A 15,284-nucleotide genomic window follows, 5' to 3' on the forward strand; every position below is an offset into this window, starting at 1 on the left:
CGGACCGGCTGAAGACGCAAGACATGTGCAATATGTATTTTGAAATGTACCCTTATATGTTTGGGCAGGTGCCGAACCATGCCAAGAGCCAGGACATGTGCAGCAAAGCCGTTGAAGGGGATTTCCGGCTGATCATGAATGTGCCGTACCAGTTCAAGACGCAGGACATGTGTAACAGGGCCGTTGAGGGGGATCCCGAAATGCTCTACTGGGTGCCGGATCGGCTCATGACACAAGGCATGTGTAATAAGGTTGTTGCAAAGAAGCCCTGGGTTCTCAGGTATGTGCCGGACTGGTTTATCACCCTAGACATTGTAATGTCGTAAAGAAATCGACGATGGAGAGGACTTGGGCAGAAGAAGAGGGACGATTCTGATGACACGAGAGTTATGATAGTGAATAGGAAAAAAGAGATAAACAGAGATATATTGCAAACACGTGTTCTTATTTAACCTATTCTCCCGATATTAAACTGGCGACGAGGAGAAGGGAATAACAGACGAAGATTAAATTCGACAAGATTAAATTCGACAAGATTTAATTCTTATCTGTGAAGTAATTTTAAATTTTTATGCACTTGCGATGGCTGTTCGAAATCTTAATCTGCCAACCTTTCCAGAGTTTTCCACAGAAGATGTGTCTACACTCAGTTCGCGCTGGAAGAAGTATAAAGAAAGATTTGAACTTTTGTGTCACGCTATTGGTGTCACAGATGAGTCTCAAAAACTAGCTATGTTGTTGACCTACGTTGGAGATAGCACGTATGAAATATATGAAAATGTTAAGCCTGAACGCGAAGAAGATGTAACATATCCGAATGTCATCGCGGCGTTAGAAAAACACTTCGAACCACAAGTAAATAAAAGTTACGAAACATATTTATTTCGCAATATAATACAGCAGGAAGATGAAACGATACATCAGTATTTTATACGATTAAAAGAACAAGCAGTAAAATGTGACTTTCACGATAAAAATTTGGAAATCAAAAGACAGATTAAACTTTCTACTACTAACAACAAGTTACGTTTATATAGCTTCAGAAATCCTGATAAAACCTTGGAAGAAATACTGGTGACAGGAAAGACTTTAGAAAGCACCATACAGCAAGCAGAAGTTCTTCAAAAAACACAGGCGAACGATACAGAGCGAATCAACGAATCGCGGTCGGTATACACCGACCGCCGAGGTAAGCCACATTCTTTAAACCAACGAGGAATGAGTAAAAGAGGCCGATCTCAAAATGCCAAATGTTATCGTTGTGATGGACCATTTCCCCATCAAAACAGATGCCCTGCTGAAAACCAAATTTGTAACTCATGTGGAAACCAGGGTCACTTTTCAAAATGTTGTAGAACCAAAACATATCGACATCAAAACACCCGAGCACGTCTGGGGAGGGGATCCTTTTACCAATCAAGACAGCCCTTGAATAACGTTACTCATTCGCCGTTAAACGATTTTTCTGCTATGCAAAATACCCTTGAAGCTAAAAGTGATGATGAAATGTTATTTTATATCCAAACTTTGTATGATTGTGAACATCCTATGATTAGTACTGTGTCTTATTCGTCTGATGTTGTGAATTCTCCATTCGATAGCACAGAAAACACAAGTAACAGTAATCACAGTTATAAGAATAGTAAGCAAAATTCTGATTTCAATACTGTTGTTAAATTAGAAGGAGGAAAAGTAAATTTTCTAGTCGATACAGGAGCTAGCGTTAACATTCTCACATTGCGTACTTTCAATCAGTTAACACGAACGCCTTCCAAAAAAATTAAATCTACTCAAAACAAAAACAAGCGTCGTAACGTACGGAAGTGACACTTCAAATTTGAAAGTTTTAGGACGCGTTAACCTCTTAGTAGAAACCACCTCTAAAATGATTACGCGCCATTTTTCGTGATCGACACTTCCCATAAAAACCTATTATCAGGCCGAACAGCAGTTGATCTTGACGTCATTCTACGATGGCCCTCAGGTGTCACTTCACTTCTGTATATTTTTTTATTACCCTTCATCGTTTTTCAGTTCCCTTCTGAATTTTTCAATAATTTTGCCATTTCCCTTCAGGATTTTTGGGATTTTCCCTTCAGGGTTTTTCTATGGCACACATTTTGTGACCTTCTGCATATTTAAAAAGTGGTGAAGGGAATTTTTTTAGTTGACCTTCGCTATTTGAAAAAACAGTGAAGGGAAATTTTTGATTAGCGTACCAGAGGTCTCTATCTGTGTGACACGTTGTTGACGAAGTGTTGTTCGGTGAGTCATCAAATTTTTACACCTACTGTTTTTTGTCTTTGTTAATTTCATTTCGAAAATCTACACCTCTCTGGGGAGGAGTCGAAAAAGTTTTTTGTTTGCATCAGCAATAATTGAAGCTAGGAATCAAATATGGCTACCTATTTGCTGTGTGTTAGGAGCGAAAGCGAAAGTTCAGACAACAGCCTTGACAGCTTTTTTGTAATTTTTTGCTATCTAGAGTGGTCAGAGCAAAATGAATGGAAACAAAAAAGTTGGGACATATGGCAAAAATATTATAAATCAAGGATAACACATGTCTTTTCTAAGATAGATATTGTTAGTTATGGCACACAGTGTACACACAGACCAGACACATAAAAACTTTTACAAGTGTCGTCATTGAAAAAAAACAAAAAAAAACAAACAAACAATATCAAAGCGATATAAACAAACATGGTTTATAGCTAATATACAGCTTGGTGAATAATTACAGTAAAAGTTCAATGATTGAATAAAACATTGGTGATATGTTTTACAATTTTTACCATTTTTTAGGATATGGAAAATCTGGTCAAAAGAATCGTGAGGGACGAAATGCAGAATAAAGATGACCCTCCAAATAAAATAAAAAACAAACAAACAGAGACTCGACTTGGCAGCCTGTTGAAACGTATTCGTACCTCAAACTCTGCTGATGATGTTAAAAAGGAAGGTAAGGAGAAGCATGTTAATGTCAAGTGGAAACGTGCAGATTTGTTAAAAGGTACACACACAACTGTAACGCAAAAACACGGTGGTGGCCACCGCTTTGTTGTTGTTAATGATTTCGATACTGTTGAATCAATCAAGGAAAAAGCCATCAACCATTATTTTCCTGAAGGAACAAACTTCTTTGGTGAAAGTCGAAATGATTGTGAAATTACCATTAGAGATGCATCTGGTGTTGCGATTGACGAATCACTAACCCTCAAGGACTGCTTGAAAAATCGAGGTGTCTATATAAGTAAATTTTACTTTGTTTTACACACAAAATATGGTTATTTTGATTCAACCGTATTCGAAACAGATGTGTGTTCTGTATGTTTTTGTCAAATGGTTGGTGGGATATGTAGAATCTGTTATCCTTCTGTATATCAGACAATAAGAAACATTGATCCATTAGCAGCATCAACCTCAATTCCCTCATCCAATGACATAGTATTTTCATCGTCTGTAGAACAAAGTTCAATAATTGAAGCTGATCATGAACCTTCATCTGACCACCAAGGTTATTTTGGTAGTTCAAATGATCTCTTTCAAAATTCTGATCACCAACAAGATGATCTTTTGAATACAGATTCTGGCACTTCGCAGCATAAACCAACCGCACCTACACCAACTAACGAAGCACCAGTTACAGAAGTGCCAGCCGTACATGCATCAACATCAACCACAGAAGCACCAGCCGCACATGCATCAACCACAGAAACACCAGTCGTACATGCATCGACTACAGAAGCACCAGTTGTACATGCATCAACCACAGAAACACCAGTCATACATGCATCGACTACAGAAGCACCAGTTGTACATGCATCAACCACAGAAGCACCAGTCGTACATGCATCAACCACAGAAACACAAGCCGTACATGCACCAACCATTGACCTCACAGAGAGTGACATAGAAAAGGAAGTTATTGTTCACCGTACAAATATTCGAGCTGATATGGTGGAAGCATTCAAAACAATAACAGTACCTCAAAAAATCAAGTTTGTTGTTATAGATGCACGAGGAGAAAAAGAAACTGGTATTGGCATAGGGGTTGATCGTGATATATATTCTTCTGTTTGGCAGGACATATTAGATGGATTGTGTGTAGGACATACAGAGCGTGTTCCATTTGTACGACATGATTTTTATTTAGATGAATGGAGTTCTATTGCTACGATATTGGTGAAAGGGTATTATGACACAAAGTATTTTCCTATGCAACTATGCAAGGCTTTTATTATGTATTGTTTGTTTGGTAATGTTCAAAATGACAATCTAATTCAATCTTTTTTGAATTATTTGACTCCAATGGAGTCGAAGATTGTTGATGATGCCCTCCATGGAAAAAACAATGGTTTATTTGAAGATGAAGAATTCCTGGATATTTTGGATCGATTTAATTGTAAAAGCTGTGTTACCATAATGAATGTGTATGGTGTGATATTAGAGATCGCACGTCAAGAATTGATACAACGACCATATCTTATGGTTTGCTCTTGGACAAAGTCAATGAATGTTTTAAGAGATTTTCAGGAATTTAGCACTTTCAATGACATCAATTTGTTTTACAAAAAAATACTTCCAACTAATCGTAAAGTTGTTAAAATACTCAACGCTGAACCAAAAAATGCAGCTGAGAGGGAATGTTTTGATTACCTGAAGCAGTTTATCCGTGGGTTGGATGAAATCGGACTTAAAACGTTCCTAAGATTTTGTACAGGTTCAGATGTATTGTTGGTAGAAAAATTAAGAGTAGAATTTGTACCGTGTTCAACAGCAGCTAGGCGCCCGATTGCACACACATGTGCACCTATGTTGGAAATGCCTTCCTCGTATTCTAATTTCTGTGAATTCAGGGCAGAAATGCATAACATCTTATCTGCATCTAGTTGGAGCATGGACATTATATGAATACAAAACATATGGACTTTGAGATTTTTTGTTATCATTATATGTGTGAAATAACTTGAATATAAGTTTTTTATTTTGTTTATATTTCATGATCAAACGTAAACCGATAGATGAGCATTGAAAATTTTTAGCATATGTTCTCTCCTAAAATAATGTTGACATACAGTAGGCTCTAGTTCACCTGGTTACTGGTTAACCTGTTTTTTTTTTTGCATTTCAAACTGAGGTATACTGATGTTCACAGCTATGTATACAGTTAAAAAGAGGATTTATATAGCAGGATACATCTGATATAATATGTTATGTTCTATATGTTGCTTGATAGTATGGCACTTTTTGTTTGTATTTTGTTATTTTCAGAGGATCGATAGTTGTGTTGAAAAAATGCTTTGTAACATTGAAGAACATTGAATTTTTCTTTGAAAGGTATGAAAAATGTCTTTTCAGTAGATATCCTCAGAAAGAACTCCACTTGCTGTGATTAACTGTTGAATAAAAAACATATAATGACACAAAAAACCCGGACTTAGAACAAAATAAAGATATACTGAAAAATACTATGTCGGAAATACTAACTATGTTCGGCAATTTTCTCAAACAGACGCAAATACAAATCAAATCCTTCTCTTATAGTTCCTGGGATAGTAAGTCCCTCATCGGTCATAATTGTTTGAGCGAATTCTTCAAATTCCGAGGAGAAATCGCGTGGAATTTGATCAGCGTCGATTGAGAACTCATCTACATCATCATTTGATATACTTTGGATGTGATCTTCACATTCGTAAAGATGCGGTAAAAAATACATTGTATCAGGTCGACCTGATGGTCCTGCATTTACGCTCTTTGAAATAAGATGTTGGTTCCACTCATTACTAATATCTCGCAATTCACGGCGTAAAATACCAATAAAACAGAAGCGAAGACAATCGATTAGAACAGGGTCAGCTGGATCTAATATATCGAGGTCGATCATATCTTTGAAGAATGCTTGCCACCAACCCATTCTTCCTTGACGTAACTTGGACCAATAAGCCTCGATACGTTGATTGTGTGGTGATCGAACGATAGAGAACGAAGTTAAAGCATTTTGGTCACCGATCAAGTCCCGAAGTAATATATGCACTGGTTGAATTAACGAGTGTTCTGTTCCATCATCAGCTTTGATCTTTTTCGGCACACCTTTTAAATTTTTGATGGCGTCTAAATAAAACTGCGCAATCAGTTCAGGCTTTTTGTTGGACGAAGATACTTCGAGCCAAATAATCCGTCTGGAGAATCCGTCTATGCACCCGTGTATACAAAATCCGTACGGCTTAAGTTTGTCGTGACCATCTATATGCCAGACGTAGTTTGGTCCGGGACTACAATATTTCCTCCTTCGTAATTTTCGTCTTCTTCTTTGCAGCACTCCTTCTGGGTTAATGCTCAAAACGGCTTTTCTTACGTCTTCTCGCCGAACTAGAATACCTTCAGTCCGCAAATGAGCCCATAATCGCCTATAACCGATGTTCGATCCGCTCCCAGCGATTTCATCTCTCACTGCATTATGCAATATATCATCGTCTACTCGTCGATTAAGCAAAGGTCGTCGAAAAAGCTTCAGTTTTTTCAAGTGCCTTTTAATTGTAGATAAGCTAACTTTTTTTCCATGCCGAGTATTTATAAATTCTTTGATTTCTAAGTAAGTGAATCCCTTTTCAAAGTACTTGGATATTAATTCATCTAAAGTAAGATTACCAGTATCATCACTAATACAAGGTAAACTTGGCAATGACAATGCCATATCAACAGCAAGGCTGCGTGTGAAATGTCTCTCCGTTATTTCCTTCAAAAATTTTTTTATTTCTCTTCACAAAAAAAATATACTGAAGAGAACACAAATATACTGAAATTTAACACATTAAAAAACGCTGGAAATATTTAAATATGGTGTAGATAAATACAAAAAAAGCTCTGAAGTGAAATAGAAAATCGGTGAAAATAAGAACTAAAAGGCTGAAGAGAATTAGAAAACTGGTGAAGGGAATTCACAAAATGCAGAAGAGAAATAGAAAACTGGTGAAGGGAATTCACAAAATGCAGAAGAGAAGTAATAAAAAGCCAAGAAGTGAAGTGACACCTGAGGGCCATCGTATCATTCAGATGAAGAAACAAGCATTTTTCTTTACAAAATCAGCGAAGCATGCAGCCAAACTACAAAGCACCTGATAAACTAAAATCAAAAGAAAACATTCCAACACACCTCCGCAGAGTTTTAGAAAGTTATAAAGATACCGTGTTCAGTGAGAAAATCAGAAAACTGAAGGACTATCAAGTGCATCTTCACATAGATAACAACGTACCCCCAGTAGTGCAAAAAGAAAGACGCATACCTCTTGCTTTACGAAAGCGAGTCAATGCAGAAATCGCCAAAATGGAGAAAGCAGGCATAATAGAAGATGTCACAAACGAAGCGACGCCATGGTTAAATCCGCTAGTTATTGTTCCCAAACCCGAGGAAGGAGTACGAATTTGTCTCGATATGAGAGAAGCAAACAAGGCTATTAACCGAACAAGATATCCAACCGCCACCGTAGAGGATTTAAAAATCAAGCTAAGTGGCTCAAAAGTATTTACCAAGTTAGACATGCGAAGTGCTTTTCATCAACTGGAATTATCCGAAGATTCACGACCTATCACTGCTTTCCAATCCGAAACTGGAATAAAACGTTACACCCGCCTGATTTTTGGCGTGAACTCCGCGTCGAAAGAAATGCAACATGTGCTTAGATCCTTAATAGCAGACATTAATGGAGTTGAAAATATTGCGGACGATTTATTTATATTCGCAAAATCTCAAGAAAAGCACGACGTTATTTTAAACAAGGTGTTAAAACGTTTCGAAGAGAAAGGATTCACATTGAACCTGGAAAAATGTGTATTCTGCAAAAGCAATTTAGAATTTTTTGGGCATATCTTCTCAGAAGAAGGTATGAAACCAAGCCCAAAGAAAATTGAAACCATTACAAACATGCCTCAACCCGAAGATGTCAAGTCACTTCGAAGCTTTTTGGAACTCACCAACTGCATGCAAACATACATACTGGACTACAGTACAATAACTTATCCACTTAGACAATTGATCAAAGAGAAAGCCGAATGGAAATGGACATCCGAATGTGAACATGCCTTTGCTACTTTGAAAAGCGCTTTGAGTAGTGAATCCTGCTTAGCATATTTTGATGAAAACAAAGAGACATTTATGTTTACAGACGCTAGCCCATATGGTATATCCGCCGTATTGTTGCAGAAAAGCAAGGGTAAAGATGATGTTAAGGTTATATCTTATTCATCCAAATCCCTCACAGAAACTGAAATGAAATATGCACAAATCGAAAGAGAATGTTTAAGCATCGTTTACGGATGCGAAAAAAATCGCTTGTACTTAATCGGTAGAGAGTTCACAATATTCAACGACCATAAAGCATTAGTCAATCTCTTAAATAACCCAAAATCCACGATACCTCTGCGAATCGAGCGACTAACACTTCGACTTCAAGGTTACAACTTCACAATAAAACATGTAAAGAGTGCAGAAAACATATCAGATTACGCTAGCAGACACCCTCACACCTTCAGCGACGACAAAAAAAGCAACGGTATAGAAGAATATGTAAACTTTACAGCCACATATGCGTGTCCAAAAGCGGTTACCCTAGACGATATTAAAACACAAACTTCACAAGATAAAATATGTCAACATCTAGCCAGTATTATAGAAAAGAACAACTGGCACCTACTAGACAAACCGACTAACTACCCTGATTTAAGTAGCAAAGAACTAGACGAGCTGAGGCATTACCGCAAGTTCAAACACGAACTCACCGTATCGAACAACAAAGACATTGTCTTAAAACAAAGACGCATTATCTTACCAAAATGCTACCATAACATTGCTGTTACATTAGCTCATCAAGGACACCAAGGTGTTCAGAAAACAAAAGAGTTACTCAGATCGAAAGTTTATTTTCAAGGAATAGACAATATGGTTGAAAAGAAAATTTCAAACTGCATTCCATGCCAAGCTGTTACACCAACAAGTGCAGATGCGCCTATCAGAATAATGGATATACCAGAACAAGTTTGGGAAACTTTGAACATTGATTTTCTTGGACCATTTCCCACAGGATACTACCTATTTGTCGTGATCGACCAAAGATCTAAGTTTCCAGAGGTGGAATTTCTCAAGAGTACCAAAGCTGAAACACTGATACCTTGTTTAGATAGAATGTTCAGCACATACGGTAATCCACGCAACGTTATCTCCGATAATGGCCCACCATTCAGCTCGCAGAAAAACACATCTTACTTCAAGCAAAGGGGGATAAAACACAGACGCATCACTCCACTATGGCCACAGGCAAACGCAGAAGCAGAACGATTTATGCAACCGCTTAATAAAATAATGAGGACAGCTAAACTAGAACACAAGGATTGGAGGGAAGAAGTTTATAGATTCTTATTTGCTTACCGCTCCACACCTCATAGTACCACCAAAGTTGCCCCTTCAGAACTGATGTTCAATAGAAAAATTAGTTACTCAATACCATTAATAGACAACAAACTAACATACGAAAACCAGCAACAAATAGCCACTGACAATAACAAAGCGGCCAAAATAAAGAACAAACAGTACGCAGATGAACGTCGACATACGAAAGAACCATCGTTATGTGAAGAAGACCGTGTCATTGTCAAGCAACTGAAGTACAATAAGCTTTCCACTCCTTACAGCATACAACCCTACAGAGTTACGAAAATAAATGACACAATGGTTACCGCTCAATCGGAAATTGAGTCATCCAACATCACAAGAAATATTTCTCATTTTAAAAGTATCCCGACAACTGCACCAACTCCTATCATTGTAAAGGAGGAGGAAGACATCGCCATAGAGCCACAACTTCCAGTATCGCAACCCGCAAACAAACCTCCATTCAGAAACTATACACCGCCCAACCAAAATCGCAAAATTTATCCCACCAGATCAAGAAGACCAGTTCACCAGTGGAGGAAATACTGAACACTATCCATGTGTAAATATTAGGACCATATAAGACATTATGTTAAAGAAAGTTAGTTCAGCAGTCAAAACCCCTGACATTTTATTTGAACGTTGCCTGCTGTTGTTTTGTTACATTTAGATACGGACTACGTGCATATCGTCTAGCGAAGGGGAAGATGTAATGTCGTAAAGACATCGACGATGGAGAGGACTTGGGCAGAAGAAGAGGGACGATTCTGATGACACGAGAGTTATGATAGTGAATAGAAAAAAGAGATAAACAGAGATATATTGTAAACACGTGTTCTTATTTAACCTATTCTCCCGATATTAAAGACATATGGGATATGGTTGTTGAGGAGGAGCCTGAACTACTCGAAGCCTACTATTACAGGAAGATGGGAAAGGCCGGAATTAAGGAGGATCTTCTCCCATTAGCCTGGCATCATGATAGGGTCATCGATTGGTGCTTTTCAGAGGATCTTACAGCAATTGTTGCAAGATAAATACTACTAATAAAGATGAGTTTCAAGATACAAGCCATGTGTAATAAGGCTGTTGAAAAGGAGCCATGGCTGCTAAGGCATGTACTGGACCGACTCAAGACCCAGGACATGTGCAATAAGGCTGTTGAAAAGGATCCCGAGGTGCTCGAATATGTGTAATATATAATGAATATGTATCAACTGTCAATATAGCTTGAAAAGTATGTTATTCATGACCTTCCTTACCGCCATCGGTCTATCCCTACCACTTGTAACCCTGGCATGTGTACAAGAGGAGAAGGAAGGGTCTAATGAACAGAGGATTAAGGATTTGGAGGCTCGTCTTGATGTCTTAATAAATGAATGAGGAATGCAGTAACTGTTTGACAGTACTCGAATCATATGACAAATGTACCTGTGGTCGGAAGTTCATGGTGGGTGGTAAAATGCTATGCTGGTACTGCTATCACGAATATATCACATATAACGGGGGCGGCTGTGCATGTACCATGACATGTAATTCTCTGCAGTCATTCAAAATATACAATAATGTCGAAATTTGAAAATGAACTTGTTAAATCAAATATATTCTATAATTTTGCTGCTACCTTCACAAACATCGAAGATATCAATGTAGAATACCTAACAATATCGAATGCCATGCCTGCCAATGGAGGCAAGGACAAACGATATGTGGTAGGGTACCATACACAGGTCCTTGTGGTTGCCTTGAGGGTAAAGACACCGAAAATCTGGTCCACAAATGGGGTGACTAAATATAACGCCAATGCGTCACCAGCAATTAGTCTCGATTTTGAAGAGTATCCGGATTGGATCGCTAAGTATCGTCAAATATGGTCAAAAGTTGAGGTGTTGATATCCGAGCAATTAACGACAGAGCCCGTGAAAAAGGACCGTTATGTGAATGCTAAGCTCGAATAATACAAGGACACAATTACCACCAAGTTCTATGGTATGCTGGTACCCTTTGATGAGCCCTGCCAAGCCCTGCCATTCTAGCCTTTTCTTCTGTATACGTACAAGGTAAAAACCACTACCCCCAGACACACATCACAGAATGTCGGTATAAAGACTTTAAAAAGGAGTGGTTACTAAGCAAAAATTAGAAAAAACATACATTTTATAGACCCAAAAGATCTATAAAATATAATACAAAATTAAGGTCTATACTCGGGTGGGGACTCTACATAGTGCTTGCATATTGCACAGATTGAAGTTTTTTTTAAATTTCGTCCTTCCCTTCCTCCCTACCCTTGGCAACTAGTTGGGCACTGATAACGCCATTTTCCATTGCCTTGCTGATTAGGTCCACAATCGAGTTTAGATTCGTCTCCGCAGCCTTATACCCTCATGTTTTTTGGATTTAAAACGTAGACGTTTTGAAGCGTTTCGAAGACCGGCTTGCCCTATTCCGGCGGCAATCGAGTCCCCCCCCCCATGTCACAAGCCAAGGGTACCCCCATGCCTGGGGCCATGGCTCCTATCCCAAGCCCTGGCGTGATAACACTTACGCCAAGCAGACCATGGTCGCACATCCTGACCCACGTGTTGTGCATTTTGAATTTTTTCGCCAATCTATTCCGCTCCTTTATTTCATCCCAGAGATATTGTTCTATCTCCTCAATTTTTTTCAGTCTAATAACCTGTCCCTCGTCAGATCAGAGCCTTGCGCGGGTGCACTCGGTAAATTTGGGTACAGCTTAGCTATATCGCTCATCTTTATTCTATGAGAATGCACATTGTGATGTCAAAAAACGTCACATTCTTTTCATGGTGGTAGACGTCCGTTAGCATGAACTCAAGACAGTCGGTGGTTCCCTTTAAGGGAATGTAAATAGGACTGTCAAAAGTCCAGGTTAACATATTTTCCCATGCATTCAATTTTTTGGTGGGAAACAGGGCCAGAACCTTCGATCTTTTACCATCCAATAGGCAGTCGTCTTCACCCAATTGTGGACAAATAAGTCTTAATTTTTGATATATATATATCGGTTCTATATATGGTATCATAGTCACCCTTTGTGTAATATATTTTTGCAGGATCATAGGTTAATCCCAGGAGCTCTTGCAATTGCCTACCGATAACCACCGTATACCTGTCACTGACACGGAGTCTACAATATGCATTTTTAAATACAAACAGTTTGATCTTATCTTCTGCCTGTCTGTTGACAATAGCCGCGATGTCCTCGATTTTTTACAGGCCATTATTGATCTCAATCCTTGTAACCCTATGGTCAGGTCCCACCTTACGTATAGTGATATCGTTGTTGCTATATAAGTTCAGCCATCCAAATCGAATGTTTATCGATTTTAGAGCAATACGGGTGTCCTGTCCCACGTAGTCTTCAAATATGGTAGGTTTATCTATGTCGGTGATATAGAGTTGTTTCATGTCCTTTTGTTTTAAGAAATGTGGTTGTATCTACAATACAACCACTCTGCAAAGTATAAAAGTAACAGGGGTGAATGGCCGCTTGGTGTAACCAACTTGGAGCATCAGGACCTGTACGTGAGTACAGACTCCCATATTTCCGGAGTATTTCCGGAGCTTACCAAGTATGCCATCAAAGTTCCAACAACCTACCTCGATGACCCCGTTCACATGGGTTGGAAAGGGCAGGCGTTGAATTATTGGAATATCCAGGTTAGTTTTGCTACCCATTGTGTGACGACGGCCCTAGCCATATGTGCCAAGCACATGATGTGCTCCAGATTCTAGTACAGAAATTTGAGGCTATGGTCCAAAGGCAAGAAAATGTAAGCTATGACATCACCGAATTCCAAAAAGTATTGCAGCATGCGAGGACCCCGGTGAACTTCGCTATCATGCGCCATGTGTATATGCTGCCCTCCGACATGACTCTGCGTATGGGGAGGATTGTCGGGTATAACAATAATATTTTGATTGCACCTGCAAGTGCGGTGATTGGTATCCGGCTTGATCTAAATAATAAGCCTGTTGTGCGGCATGCGTCTGCCACATCCCCCAGGCATACGATCAAAACACCCATACATACCCCAAGGCATGCCGGGCCCCCTATACCTCCCATACATGCTCCCGATCATACCATACGGCTATACCATCCATACCTCCCGGCGCCACAACATCGTCCCCCATACCCGAACAACCCTCACAAAATCAACTCGAGGATACCAAGGCCTCATTAATCACCATAGGGGTAGGCATCATACTGGCCTATATATGGTTGAGAAAAAAATAAGGCTTATTTTATGTATAACACGACAAGCCCGGCAGCTCCCGCAATGGCCATATACAGATGTTTAGCTGCATACGTAACGATGGTTGACGCTACTCTTAAAAGGAAGGAGACCACTGTACCGATAATACCCGGCAATGCAGCACCGGCTTTACCTGCTAGATATTTAAGGAAATTTTCAAGCCTTTCAAGTTGCTTTTGCACAAACCCTTTTTCACCACCCCCTGCGATTCCCCCTGCAGCATCTGCTGCCGCACCCTCTCCTTGTAACAGCAAGAATAATGGTGGAAATTAGTAGACCAACAGCAGAGACGATGCTGGCTATGGTTACCCCCTGTTCACGGAAGAGTGTTTTAAGTTTTTCAAGCAAAGGCATGCCATCCCCGGCAATCTTCATCAAATCAGACTTAATATTCCGTAGATGCTTAAAAACCTTGGAGGAAATTAGACCATGCCTACCGAGTGCAACATTTTTATCCTTCTTCAATTGATCAATATCTTTCTCCAGCCTGGCAATCTCCTGAGGCCTTTTCGCCCCGGCCGTCTGCTTCTTGAGTTCCTCTTTCAATTTACCCTCCTTTGTCCTGATGTCGCTATCATATTTTATATTTTCGCCCTTACCTCCTTGATATTCTTCTGAAGGGTCTCAATTTCGACTTTTAATGATTTTATATCAAACTCGAGGGCATCATCGTCAATGCCTGCAAATGAGGTATCTATTTAGCCTTCAACGTCCTGGGCAAAATTTTGAATACTATCAATCGTCTCCATCTCCATCACATTAGGCCTTATCAAAGGGGTCCTCTCATCTTCTTCATCCCTATTCATAAGGACATTAACATCATGTATAAGATTCTGGGCCTCTGTCCTACTACCTTTGTTGAGTGTTTGATATTTATCAAAACCTATTGCCTTCATACGCGCACTAATCAGCCTCTTTTCGAGCTGTCCAATGGTTGGAAAATTACCATTTTGCAACGTCAGTGGTACTTCCGCTAGTGATCTTTTTCCCGTTACAACCCTCTTTAATATAAGTTCACCACCCTCATCCATTCGGAACCTATCGTAATGCATTGTATGAGGCGTCATACCGAGTCCGTCTCTAAGATGTGTATATAGGCTATCAACCCCAACCGTCTACGCGCACCTACCTGCTGCTGACCTGTCGTTGATGTGCCCGGAACATCAGGGAGTTGAGTTGATTGTTGGGTATCCTGCTTGTCGCCTTTATCATCATGCTTACCAATATCCTCTTCAGGTGTGAATACTGGATTATCAGCCATCCTTTATTTACAGCTATATAATAAATAAGTATGAACGCATACGGTATACTGATGGATCCCTATGCCGAGAGCAAACAGCTGCTTGGTATGAAGGGACCCCGGCAAAGAGTCCAGATTTCACATACACCATCAACCATTGACCAGAAAGAAGATCTATATGTCGATACTCCCAACATGCCACAAAATGATGTCATTATCCCGGGTAGTCTAAAGCTTCTATTTGATCTGACGCTGACTGGGACAAATACAACACGTACGATCGTCAGCAATATTGGGAAAAGTCTGGTGAGGAACCTACGTATTACTCTAAATAATAAGG

The 15,284-nt window shown here is 39.4% G+C and overlaps 2 protein-coding genes across 2 annotated transcripts; both read left to right on the plus strand.

Moving 5' to 3' along the window:
* Positions 1-1,985: 1,985 nt before the first annotated feature.
* LOC130621818 (uncharacterized) lies at positions 1,986-5,316 on the plus strand. Its single transcript, XM_057437172.1, has one exon. The coding sequence runs from the start codon at positions 2,806-2,808 to the stop codon at positions 4,909-4,911; it is 2,106 nt and encodes a 701-aa protein (XP_057293155.1). The 5' UTR covers positions 1,986-2,805; the 3' UTR covers positions 4,912-5,316.
* A 1,629-nt stretch (positions 5,317-6,945) lies between these two features.
* LOC130621262 (uncharacterized protein K02A2.6-like) lies at positions 6,946-9,973 on the plus strand. The gene is made up of 2 exons (XM_057436569.1): positions 6,946-7,091; positions 7,195-9,973. The coding sequence occupies exons 1-2, from the start codon at positions 6,946-6,948 to the stop codon at positions 9,971-9,973; spliced, it is 2,925 nt and encodes a 974-aa protein (XP_057292552.1).
* Positions 9,974-15,284: the final 5,311 nt, after the last annotated feature.

This window comes from Hydractinia symbiolongicarpus, chromosome 12 (assembly GCF_029227915.1).
Source record: "Hydractinia symbiolongicarpus strain clone_291-10 chromosome 12, HSymV2.1, whole genome shotgun sequence".
In the NCBI taxonomy this organism is placed as follows: domain Eukaryota; kingdom Metazoa; phylum Cnidaria; class Hydrozoa; order Anthoathecata; family Hydractiniidae; genus Hydractinia; species Hydractinia symbiolongicarpus.

Bases quoted from the DNA above. Each gene is read 5' to 3' on its own strand.
- LOC130621818 (XM_057437172.1), top strand. From the start codon at position 2,806: ATGGAAAATCTGGTCAAAAGAATCGTGAGGGACGAAATGCAGAATAAA.
- LOC130621262 (XM_057436569.1), top strand. From the start codon at position 6,946: ATGCAGAAGAGAAATAGAAAACTGGTGAAGGGAATTCACAAAATGCAG. The intron at 7,092-7,194 runs GCATGCAGCCAA...TACCGTGTTCAG, and splicing joins TTCTTTACAAAATCAGCGAA to TGAGAAAATCAGAAAACTGA.